The following is a 13,051-nucleotide window of genomic DNA, read 5'->3' on the forward strand; positions in this document are numbered from 1 at the left end:
AGTTTTGGATGCTCTCACTACCAACACTCTACCCCCTGATCGACGAGGGCGACTGGCTCTGCTCCCTCGATCTCAAGGAGGCATACACACATGTCCCAGTGCACCCCGCTCACCGCAAGTTCTTGCGTTTCCAGGTAGGGGACTGGCACCTACAATACCGAGTCCTCCCCTTTGGACTAGCATCATCACCTCGGGTCTTCACCAAGTGCCTCGTGGTGGTAGCAGCAACCTTACGTTCCCAGGGCCTCCAGGTATTCCCCTACCTGGACGACTGGCTAATCAAAGCCCCGTCCAGAGAAGGGGTTATCTCAGCGACCCAACAGACTATTACCTACCTACAAAGTCTGGGGTTCGAAATAAACTTCCCAAAATCTCAACTGCGCCCCTCGCAGTCCCTACAGTTCATCGGGGCCACGCTGGACACGGTTCGCCTCCGTTCCTTCCTCCCCCCTCCGCGCCTGGAGGCGTTAGTAAGTCTGAGCCGAAGGACCTCCCTGCTGACCTCGGTATCAGCTCGACAGATGATGACCCTCCTGGGCCACATGGCCTCCACCGTCCATGTCACACCCTTCGCCCGCCTCCATCTGAGAATCCCTCAATGGACCCTGGCGTCTCAATGGCGTCAAGACCGGGACCCGATCGACCGCTCCGTGACAGTGACTCCTTCATTGCAACGATCGCTCCGCTGGTGGGCCGACTCTTCAAATCTTTCCAAAGGTTTGCTCTTCCTCACCCCACCCCACAGCAAGGTACTCACCACGGACTCGTCGGAGTACGCTTGGGGAGCCCATCTGGACGGCCTACGCACCCAAGGAATGTGGTCAGCACAAGACCGTCGCTGCCACATCAACGTGCTAGAACTTCGGGCCATCTACCTCGCAGCTGTAACCTTCCAACATCTGCTCCACGACCGAGTGGTTCTCATCCGAACCGACAACCAGGTAGCGATGTACTACGTAAACAAACAAGGGGGTCAGGGTCTTGGCCCCTTTGTCGGGAAGCCCTGCGCCTCTGGAAATGGCAGTCTCCAACAACACCTTCCTTCGAGCGGTGTACATACAAGGAGAACAAAACTGCCATGGCGGGACAGACTCAGCTGCCTCCTCCAGCCACACGAGTGGTCACTACACTCTCAGATCCTACGAGGAGTGTGTCGAACGGTGGGGGACACCTCAAATAGACCTGTTCGCAGTCCCACTCACAATCACAAACTGCCTCTCTTCTGCTCCCGGATATACTCCCCGGACCGGCTCGAGGCCGACGCCTTCCTCCTCGACTGGGAGGGAAGGTTCTTGTACGCGTTCACCGCCGTTCCCTCTGATACTGCGGACGCTTGTCCACCTGAAAACAGTACAAGCCACCCTGATCCTGATTGCCCCTCGCTGGCCACGCCAGCCGTGGTTTTCCTGCTACTTCAACTCAGTGTCAGAGATCCACTGCCTCTGCCTCTGTTTCCCTCTCTACTCGTCACAGGGTTCAGGGTATCACTGTTACATCCCAATCTTCAGTCTCTTCATCTGAATGCTTGGTTTCTCTCCCCCTGACTGCTCTCCCCGTGTCTCAAATCAGTCAAGGAGATATTGGAGGCCTCTAGAAAAACCTCGACGAGAACCTGGCTACTACCCAAAAGTGGACCAGATTCTCAACCTGGTGCTCCTCCCATACAGCCAGGACCCCTGTTGTCGGTCCCCGTCCCCCTGGTCCTTGACTATCTACTTCAACTATCTATTCCGGCCTAAAGACCAACTCCATTCGAGTACACCTCAGTGCGATTTGCGGCCTTTCATCAGCCCTGGAAGGGAAAGCCCTCTCGCTCCAATCCCTTAGTCACTCGCTTCATGAAGGGCCTGCTGAAACGTCCACCCCCCTCTCAAACCTCCCCCGGTGGTTTGGGACCTTAACGTGGTTCTGGCTCAATTATGAAACCTCCATTTGAGCCACTAGACAAATGCATCCAAAATTCCTCTCTTGGAAGGTAATTTTCTTACTCGCGCTCACGTCCGCACGGCGGGTTAGTGAGCTACAAGCGCTGGTAGCGGACCCACCCTTCACGGTATTCCATCACGACAAGGTGGTACTCCGCACCCATCCAAAGTTTCTACCTAAAGTAGTGTCTGATTTCCATCTCAATCAGTCCATCGTCTTACCCGTGTTTTTTCCCAAGCCCCACTCTCACCCCCGGAGAAGTGGCGCTCCAACACTCTTGACTGCAAAAGAGCGTTGGCCTTTTACCTCCAACGCACTCAGCCCACACCGGAAAGTCCCACAACTGTTTCTGTCCTTTCGACCCAAACCGGTTAGGCCAACCCAGTCTCCAAACGCACCTTGTCCAACTGGTTGGCCGATTGCATCTCCTTTTGCTACGCTCAGACTGGTCTCGCGCTGCATGGTCGAGTAACGGGACACAAAGTCCGAGCGATGGCAGCCTCTGTAGCTTTCCTCAGGTCCACACCTATTGAGGAAATCTGCAAGGCTGCCACGTGGTCTTCGGTTCATACCTTCACCTCCCACTACTGCCTGGACTCCCTGTCCAGAAGCGATGGCCGGTTCGGCCAATCGGTATTGCGAAATCTATTTGCTTAAATTGCCAACTTCCCTCCATCCCTCTTCAGTAAGCTTGGAGGTCACTCACATGTGAGAATATCATGCCTGCTTGTCCTGGGATAAAGCACAGTTACTTACCGTAACAGGTGTTATCCAGGGGACAGCAGGCATATATTCTCACAACCCGCCCACCTCCCCGAGTTTGGCTTCTTGGCTAGTTAAGTGAACTGGAGACCACGAGGGGATGCACCCCTAGTGGAGCAGGAAGGCACGCATGCGTGGGAGCAGCATGAGCAAACTTAAATCTTCAATCAAGTTTGCTTGAAAATGCTTCCGCATCGGGGCTCCTTAGATGACGTCACCCACATGTGAGAATATATGCCTGCTGTCCCTGGATAACACCTGTTACGGTAAGTAACTGTGCTGTGTGGAATGAACTTTAAGACAATGTAGGCAACATGTAAAATGTTTTGCTACTTCATTAAAGTTTATTTTTTAAAAGATCAATATTAATGTGCCTGACTGACTGACTCCCTGACTCCTTGTTATTTATCAAAAACAAACAAAAAAAATAGAATCTGAAACTTGATGCCACAAGAACAGATTGCAAACAAAATCGAGCTATCGTACATAGAATAATCGTGGAAAAAGCTAACAGTTGGACTTTGCTCTATTTCATACATACTTGCTTGCAAAAATCCCTAAACCAGCTGGCAGCGGTCACCAGCTAAATTAGCCCAGAATATTTAGAAGTGGGCCATGGCACAGGCACTACAAATAAGAAATGCAAGAGAAGTTCACAATTGAACTTTGTCTTTCCACCCGTCAAAGGTTGCAGACTTTAAAAACATTAGCACCTTTTGTCATATCAGGCAGCAGTATAGGGCAAGGATTTGGAAAATTTAATCATGTCTTTGAGTTCTTATGTGAAATTTAGAAGAAACCTAAAGACATACTTGTTTCTTAAATATCTGGGTAATTAATTTCCACGCTTACGGACATCATACTTTAGTAATTTATTCTGTTAGTGTTATTTTTTAAGTTACATAATTTCCAATCTATTGAATTGTATACACTATTATAATCTTTTGTTAACCACAAAGAACTTCACGGTCCTGCGGTATATAAGCTGACAGTTATGTTATGTTATATTATGCTACCATATTTTTCACTCTATAATGTAAACTGTTCTGAGCTCCCTTGGGAGAACGGTATAGAAAATTGAATAAATAAATAAAATAAGATGCACCTGACCATAAGACGCACCTACGTGTAGTGGAAGAAAAACCAAGAAAAAAAATTGGTTCAGAATTTTTTTTTCTTGGTTTTTCCTCCTCTACACGTAGGTGTGTCTGGTGGTAGGCAGCCCCTACCCCTGGGTAGCTTTTTTTTAATTGCTGGCAGTCCACGCCTCCGAGTCCTTTTCTCTTGTGGGCTTCTGTGATCTCCCGTCCTGTATGTCTGTCGTGGGCTCTTTCTCCTGCAGGTTCATGTGCAATGCTGTGCATCTGCAAGTAGTAGCAGCAGTTGAGAGATGAAGTCAGCCTAGGGGGAGCACAGCCACCGAGCCTTCTCAGCCTCAACCAACGCTAATTGTGCTACTCAGAGTCTCGCCGCTTCCCTGGTGCAAACAGGTGGCGAATCTGGAGCGGAGCCCTCAAGCCAAACAAAGCGCCGCGGGAAACACATGTTGCACCATTTCATCTCCATAGTGCCGCATGCCTATAAACACACCCCCTCCATCTGCCCTCTGCCAACAGATGGTGGGACACCATTGCGGCCCCACTGTTGAGCAGGAAGGGGTGGAGATGGGCGCTGGACTGCCGGCAATTAAAGAAAGGGGCAAGAGGGGGGGTTAAAAAAAGGTGTGGCAGGGGGTATTCGCTCCATAAGGAGTGCTGTACTGTTGGCAATTAAAGAAAGATGCTGGAGGGGGTATTCGCTCCATAAGACGCACCCTTATTTCCACCCACTTTTTTGGGGGAAAATGCGTCTTATGGAGCGAAAAATATGATAAATATCTAGGGGTAATTATGGATGTCCTGGCCGCTGGAGCTTACTTGGGTCTCAGAGCTCTTACCTGGTGCTGGCCTGATTTTTAAAATGGCTGCTGTGACCTCTAGCAGCAGCCTCACAGTACTTAAAGAAGCAAGAGCAAGTTTTCCCCCTAGACCACCAGGAACATCTCCAGGTAGTTCTGGAGGGCCTACAGAAGTTAAGATGAGAGGGGGCTGGGGAACTATTATTTTGGGGGGAGGTGGGGGTGGGTGGGAGGGGTGATCATAGTGGGAGAGAATCTCTAGAATCTATTTCAATTTAAATAGGCACCAGCTGATATTCAGACCGACTCATTAACTTAGGACAGTTTTTACTTAATTGGTGAGTGGTCTGTATATTGCTACTAACTGGCTAGGGCCTTGCTCTGCCCACAGCCTACCTCTGACATTACTGGTTAGAGGTTGGCTATTTAGCAGCAATATTCAGTGGCACTATCGGGTAACATACCAGCGATTTAAATGTCCAGGAGCTTTGATTATTTTTTGGCCTTCCAAAAATTCTGCTAGTTGATCTTTTTTCCATTACACGTTTAGTATTAAGAGGAGAACATTTTGCTAAGACTATTATTTGGATTGCCAACTTGGTCATAATTTTCTTATTGTGCCCAACAGGATAATGAAGACAGCATTGATGCCAGCACACCAATTCCCAGGGTGTAAGTATAAAGAAATATGATAATTCCAAATGTGTAACACCTGAAGCATGATGATTCTGTATCCTACATTTGTTAGTTATGCATTAAGAAATGCTAGAATGCTTTATTCCTCTTAAAGCACTTTGATAAAGGGCTTGGAGTGTCTTAATACTTCTTTCATTAAGTTTTCATGATTCTGAATTTGAGACATGGAATGATAATAGATGACAGCCATTACTGTTTCAAAATAATGAAACTCACATTTCAGTAGTGGACAAATATGGACATTTTTCTCATCTTACCATACCAAGTAGTTTCTTATATCCCACAATTTTCAGCAATGAATCATTGCAGCTTACAATAAGATTGGGATCAGTTATTACATTAGCAATTAGGTTCAAATTTGCTATTTTCAAAACCCGTTTTCTAGACAGATTTCTATGCTGTTCATCTGCAGTGTGTCTAAATCTAAAGGGAATGTGTTAGAGGGATGGTCTGGGCGGGACTAGGGCGGGCTTATGATTTGGACATTTTTGTGCATTAATTGAACATTTTAGAATATATCCAGAGAGTTTGGGGCTAGACTTGTTTTAACAAAGAATAAGTTCTAAAAAAGTGCCAAACTGCCCTAATGTAAGCATCACCTATGACCCTCCCAGGCCCCCTGTGGTCACTGACCCTCTCCCACCCACCAAAAATGTGAACAAAGCAGTAAACGTTGGTGCATTTTTACCCATACAGACGCTTTGCCTGTGTCCATTCATCCCCTGATGAATACATCTATGGATGCCAAAACTGGAATCCTAGTTGGGACAATCTAGGAGTGCCCTAGATTTAGCTACATTTCACCAAGATGGACATTATGTTATAGACGTTTGTCTAGTTTTATTACTTCTTTATTATTGGTTGATATTTTGACATCTTTTTTGCCTCTTGTTTCTGGTTTTCTGTGCTATTTTTTAGGCAAAATTCTTCTTTCCCCTTTTTGCTTGCAAATTGAAGAGTATAACATCATGTGTGGGCAGGTGCTATGATGGTCCTACTGGGCAGCCACATTTGTTTACTTTTAGTTGGGCACATTAGTTGGTTGTGGGTTTGAGCACTGTTAAATTATATACAATATATTTTCATGTTGTTAAACCGTGATTTATATATACGGCCTCTTTTACAAAGCCGCGCAGCAACAGCCCTTTAAATCTCTATGGGCTTCAGGGCCGTTAGCGCAGCGCAGCCGCTAGATCGACTTTTTAAAAGAGGGCCAATAGTATATTGTGTTTTTATCACAGGTATTTAATTATTTACTCCCATTATTGTTTGGATTGAGTTCCACTTTCTAGAAGGGACACAACCACACTCCAGTTTGGCAGCCGTTCCTTACGTGGAATTTCAACATTGTATTACGGGCCTTCGCTAAAGCACCAAATGAGTCTTTGTCGGGTGAATCTATTATGGATCTAACCATGGATGATCTTTTTAGTTGCAATATCTATGGCGAGCAGGGTGTCATAGCTGCAAGCATTATCTTGCAGAGAGCCTTTTCTCAGATTCATGGAAGCAGGGGTTTATTTATGCACTGTACCTTCTTTTCTACCGAAGGCATATCAGCCAGGAAATGCGGCTTCCTGCTTTTCAGCACGTGGGAGAGAAGAAACAGATCAATGTATTGAAGTTGCTGGATGTCAGGAGAGTTCTTCTTCGTTTATCTTGAGGTGAAAATGAGTACCGCCTGTCAGATCACATATTTTTCTTGACCAATGCTAACCATTGGGGCAGACCAGCCTCTAAAGCTTCTGTCTCCCGATGGATCCGCATGGCTAGTTCCTTGGCATACAGCACCGCCATTTGCAGTGAAAGCTTACTCTACCAGAAGTGTGGTATCTTCCTAGGCAGAGTCCAGGGCAGTGCCGCCTGACATAATTTGTAGGGCAGCCACATGGTCTACCTTCCATACCTTTACAAAATTTTACAGAGTGGACATGGTGGAACAAACGGATAGGACCTTTTGGTCCTCTGTGCTAGTCAAAGACTCATCTGTCCCGCCCTAGACTCAAGGGACTGCTCTGGTACATCCCATCTGTAAGGAATCGTATGCTGTTTGCACAGGAAGGAAGGAAGGATTAGGTTCTTATATCGATAATCCTCTTTCCTGTAGAACAGCATGCAATTCCTTATGCCTCATTCATTCTGTTATGCCTGTGTTGGTTTGTAGGCTGGGAATAGTATCCAGTGGCTTGGCTTGAAACAGCCAAGGAAGAGAAAAAAGAGTTGAGATCTATATCAGCACATTTTGTTCTGCTAAGAGCTGTGCAAGTGTTAGTGCTGGTTGCATACAAGTAGGTGGTTTCTTTCTTCACCATTATTTGTTGCCCTGCTGGGTAGTTGTTTATTAACTTTTGTTTACTATTGCAGAGCAGATCAAACTTATCTGGATTGGGGAGTTCCCCAAGCCCCCCTCGTTTTCATTTCTTCTCCTATCTTTATTGAATCTTTAGTAAAAGGTAAAAGTTTATAGGGGTTATCTCTTGCTTTGGTATGGACTGAGGAGAAGGGGCACTGCTCAGAGAGACAAGGGGGCAGAGAGAAGAAAATGATTGGTGTCTTCTGTAAGGAATTGTATGCTGTTCTATAGGAAAGAAGATTATCGAGGTATAAACCTAATCCTTCCTTTAAGATGGGGCATCCACAATAGTGCACAGAAACTGATTTGAGCTGGATGCAAAGCTTAGTGCAGTGATTCCCAAACCTGTTTTGGGGATATCCACAATGAATATGTGTGAGAGAGATTTGAATGCACATCTTCCACTGCATGCAAAATTCATTCCTGAAAACTCCAGACTGGCTGGGGAACCTCCAGGACAGGTGTGGGACTACTGGCTTAGTGCACTTTATTACATCAGTCCTAGATTTCTACTGCATAAAAGAGAAGCTTCCTGCTCAACAGAGCTTCCAGTCTGTTCACTACAGACAAATGAGGCAACTGTGAAAGAGAAAATAATTATTTTGGTGCAGTAATCAATGTAAAAAAGCTTGAAATCTTGGAAATGAACTTTAGTTACTTGCAGAGAAAGGAATGCCCACAAGTATTGAGAAATACTGCAGTATTATAAAAGATTCCAGTTTATGCTTACATCAGAGCATCTGTTATCCCAGGACAAGCAGGCAGCATATTCTTAACACATGGGTGACGTCACCGACGGAGCCCTCGGTACGGACCTTTTTAACTAGAAGTTTCTAGTTGGCCGCACCGCGCGTGCGCGAGTGCCTTCCCGCCCGACGGAGGAGTGCGTGGTCCCCAGTTTCTTCGTTTTCCGCGGAGCGAAGAAGACGCGTGTATTTTTTCAACGGCCGTTGAAATCACTTTTTCGCCTTCCCGCTCGCGTTTTTTTCCTAATTTTTTCTCTCTTTACCTTCGGGTTTATTTTTCTTTGATTTGCAAAAAAAAAAAAAAAAAAAACTTTCATTTTTTCCTTTTTCTTTCGTTTTTGCCCCGGCGGGGCCTGTTGCCATTATACAGGCCTCGGGACTTCGATTTTGCGGAGGCCATCTTCCCCTTCATGCCCCCGCAGGTCGGTTTTAAGAAGTGCCAGCGGTGTGCACGCCCGATCTCCGTTTCTGACCCACACAATTGGTGTTTGCAGTGTCTGGGTCCGGAGCATCGGGCGGACTCCTGCACCCGCTGTGCCACCCTGCAAAACGAACACTTAAAAACCGAAGAATCCAACAAACTCTTCTCTTCGGCACCGAGTCGGCGATGGACTCCTCACCTTCCACGGCCGGTACCTCAAAAATCGGCACCGTCGACCTCGACACCGACCCCGACCCCCGCATCGGCGCCGCTGGCGCCAGGTAAGCCGGCTAAGAAGCCTTCCTCTTCCCTCGAGCGCCCTCCAGCTACGGTGGCGACACCGTCCCTACCGGCATCGCACCGGTCCCGCAAGCGCTCCGCCCCGATATCGGTGAGTGCCTCGTCATCGGCCTCCTCATCGCCGGGGCGTGGAGCGGCATCCAAGGAACCGAAGAAAAAGAAAGCGGTTCCGATGCCACCCCTAGATGACCGTATCTCGGTCATTCTTCAGGCTCAACTTCAGGAGCAGTTGAAGAAACAACTTGAACAACTGTTACCCTCTATCCTGGCACCGCTCCTTCCGGTACCAGACCGGCCCGAGCCCCGCACCGAGCCTCCGGTGTCCACTCCTTCGGTACCGGTAAACACCTCTATGCCGATCCTTTCGGCCCAACACCTTCACGCCGATCCGGTGGTTCATTCTCAGACCACAGTGGATCCTCCTCGGCACCAGGCGGTACGGCATTCTTCTCGGGACCGAGAACGGCGCCGATCGTCCTCCCCTGGTACCGTTTCAGTGCGCTCTGGTAAGTCTTTGTCCAAGACTCGCCACACCGCGCCCTCCACCCCGGTGTCTCGACATGCACCAGAGGTCAGAGACCCTGATTTGTGGGAGGAGACTCCACTCGGTACCGAGGAGGATCCCTCCTCATCTGATGAGGAACCATCGGCACCCGATGCCACCTCTAAACCAGAGCAGTCCTCATTCACTAAATTTCTGAGAGAAATGTCTGCTGCCTTGTCCCTTCCTCTAGAATCTGACTCGAAAAAGTCTCAAGCCTTTCTAGAGGCTTTAGACTTTGAGCAACCTCCTAAGGAGTTCCTCAAGCTTCCCGTACATGACATCCTACGGGAAACGTTCTACAAGAACTTGGAAACTCCCCTCACGGTACCGGGAGCCCCCCGTAAGCTGGACAACCTTTACCGAGTCATCCCTATACCTGGATTTGACAAATCTCAATTGCCCCATGAGTCCCTTTTAGTGGAATCCACTTTGAAAAAGACTCAGGGCTCCAGTGTCTATGCCTCTACCCCTCCTGGCAGAGAAGGTAAGACCATGGACAAATTTGGCAAGAGGCTTTACCAAAATGCCATGCTGGCCAACAGGGCAAACAACTATTCCTTCCATTTTTCTTTCTACCTAAAACACTTGGTCCAACAGCTGTCTGCCCTTCAGAAGTACCTTCCTGAGCGCAAGGTCCCGCTATTCCAGCAACACATCTCTGGTCTTCTCCAGATGCGAAAATACATGGTCCGCTCAATATACGACTCCTTCGAGCTCACCTCTCGGGCCTCTGCCATGGCCGTAGCCATGCGTCGACTAGCCTGGCTCAGAGTCTCCGACCTGGACATCAACCACCAGGATCATTTGGCCAACGCCCCCTGTCTCGGGGATGAACTCTTTGGAGAGTCCCTGGATTCCACCACCCAGAAACTCTCGGCCCATGAGACCAGGTGGGACACCCTGATCAAGCCAAAAAAGAAGGCTCCGCCTGCTCGACCCTATCGGCCCCAATCTTCTTACCAGCGGAGGTTCTCAGCCAGGCCACTCAATCCGCCTCCACAACAATCTCGGCGACCTCGCCAACAGCAGCACCATGCCCAGGCTCGATCTCAGGCCACTCAACCCTCTAAGCCGCCTCAGCCTGCTAAACAGTCTCAGCCCTTTTGACTCTTCTCTCCAGGGCATAGCCAGTCATCCTCCCTCACGACCTCTTCCACAGCCTATCGGGGGTCGTCTCACCATTTTCTCCAGCCGTTGGGACGTCATCACGTCGGACCAGTGGGTCCTCAACATCATCCGCCACGGCTACTCTCTCAACTTCCAGACTCTTCCACCAGACAACCTTCCCGTAGAGTCTGCTTCACACTCATCTCAAACCCCCCTCCTCCTGAGGGAGGTTCAATCCCTCCTCCTTCTCAATGCCATCGAAGAAGTACCTCCAGATCAAAGGGGTCAGGGATTCTACTCCCGCTACTTCCTGGTTCCCAAAAAGACGGGAGACCTCCGTCCCATTCTCGATCTCAGGGACCTCAACAAGTGTCTGGTCAAGGAGAAGTTCAGAATGCTCTCCCTTGCCACGCTTTACCCTCTTCTTTCTCAACACGACTGGCTATGTTCCCTGGACCTCAAAGAGGCCTACACTCACATCTCCATCAATCAGAGTTCCCGCCGCTACCTGCGGTTCCAGGTACTGCACCACCACTATCAGTACAAAGTGCTACCGTTCGGCCTCGCTTCCTCGCCCAGGGTCTTCACCAAGTGCCTTATAGTGGTAGCGGCCTTCCTCAGGTCTCACAACCTCCAGGTGTTCCCCTACTTGGACGATTGGTTGGTGAAAGCACCTTCATCTCAACTCGTGCTACAAGCCACTCATCACACCATCTCTCTCCTCCACCTCCTGGGGTTCGAGATCAACTACCCCAAGTCGCACTTGCTTCCCACCCAGCGACTTCAATTCATTGGAGCAGTTCTGGACACCACGCTAATGAGGGCCTTTCTCCCCTCCGATCGCAAGCAGACCCTGCTCCATCTCTGCCGTCAGGTACTCATGCATCCCTCCATTCCTGCCCGACAGATGATGGTCCTCCTGGGTCACATGGCCTCGACGGTGCATGTCCTTCCTCTGGCACGTCTCCACCTTCGTACACCTCAGTGGACTCTCGCCAACCAATGGTCACAGACTACGGATCTTCTTTCTCATCCCATCTCTGTGACATCATCTCTTCAGCAATCTCTCCAATGGTGGTTGAACTCCTCAAATCTTTCCAGGGGTCTACTTTTTCATCTGCCCCCCCACTCTATGATCATCACCACAGATGCGTCCCCCTACGCGTGGGGAGCTCACCTGGGAGATCTACGCACCCAGGGACTTTGGACCCCACAGGAGCGTCGTCATCACATCAATTTCCTGGAACTCAGAGCCATGTTCTACGCCCTCAAGGCTTTCCAACATCTTCTCTGCCCTCAAGTCCTCCTCCTATGCACAGACAATCAAGTCGCCATGTACTACATAAACAAGCAAGGCGGCACCGGATCTCGCCCCCTTTGTTTGGAGGCTCTGCGCATCTGGACCTGGGCCACGGACCGCAATCTCTTTCTCAGGGCGGTCTATATCCAGGGCGAACAGAACTCTCTGGCCGACAATCTCAGCCGCATCCTTCAACCTCACGAGTGGACGTTGGACCCTCCGACTCTGCTATCCATCTTTGCTCGATGGGGCACTCCGCAGGTGGATCTCTTTGCAGCACCTCACAATCATCAGCTGCCCCAATTCTGTTCCAGACTCTTCTCTCCTCACCGTCTGGCTCCGGATGCATTCCTGCTCGATTGGAGGGATCGGTTCCTGTATGCCTTCCCTCCACTTCCTCTGATGTTGCGGACCTTGTCCAAACTCCGCAAAGATCACGCCACCATGATTCTTATCGCACCTCGGTGGCCTCGCCAACACTGGTTCTCACTCCTGCTCCAACTCAGCTCCAGGGAACCCATTCTACTTCCTGTGTTTCCTACTCTACTTACGCAGCAGCATCAGTCTCTACTGCATCCCAATCTGTCTTCGCTCCACCTGACAGCTTGGTTTCTCTCGGGCTGACCTCTCCGGAGAATCTATCTCAACCGGTCCGCCTCATTTTGGACGCCTCCAGGAAACCGGCCACTCTCCAATGTTACCATCAGAAGTGGACCAGATTCTCCTCGTGGTGTCTCCGGCATCATCAGGAACCCACCTCCTTAGCGGTGGAAACTGTCTTGGAATATTTGCTCTCACTGTCCAATGCTGGCCTCAAAACTACCTCCATCAGAGTCCACCTCAGTGCCATCACTGCGTTTCATGAGCCTATTCTCGGGAAACCCCTCACGGCTCATCCTCTGGTTTCCAGATTTATGAGAGGGCTCTTCAATATCAAACCGCCTCTCAAGCCTCCTCCTGTCGTCTGGGACCTGAATGTGGTTCTCTCAGCCCTCATGA

At 49.3% G+C, this 13,051-nt stretch overlaps 1 protein-coding gene across 3 annotated transcripts in view; it reads left to right on the forward strand.

Annotated features, from left to right (window-relative positions):
• The window catches only part of NFRKB (nuclear factor related to kappaB binding protein), a 203,937-nt gene that overhangs the window by 99,974 nt on the left and 90,912 nt on the right, over positions 1-13,051 (forward strand). For all 3 annotated transcript variants that reach the window (XM_033918440.1, XM_033918442.1, XM_033918443.1), the window contains one exon: positions 5,214-5,257. In XM_033918440.1, coding sequence (XP_033774331.1) covers positions 5,214-5,257 — 44 coding nt within the window. The remainder of the gene's footprint in view (positions 1-5,213; positions 5,258-13,051) is intronic.

The sequence above is a fragment of the Geotrypetes seraphini genome, chromosome 13 (genome assembly GCF_902459505.1).
Source record: "Geotrypetes seraphini chromosome 13, aGeoSer1.1, whole genome shotgun sequence".
NCBI classification, from domain to species: domain Eukaryota; kingdom Metazoa; phylum Chordata; class Amphibia; order Gymnophiona; family Dermophiidae; genus Geotrypetes; species Geotrypetes seraphini.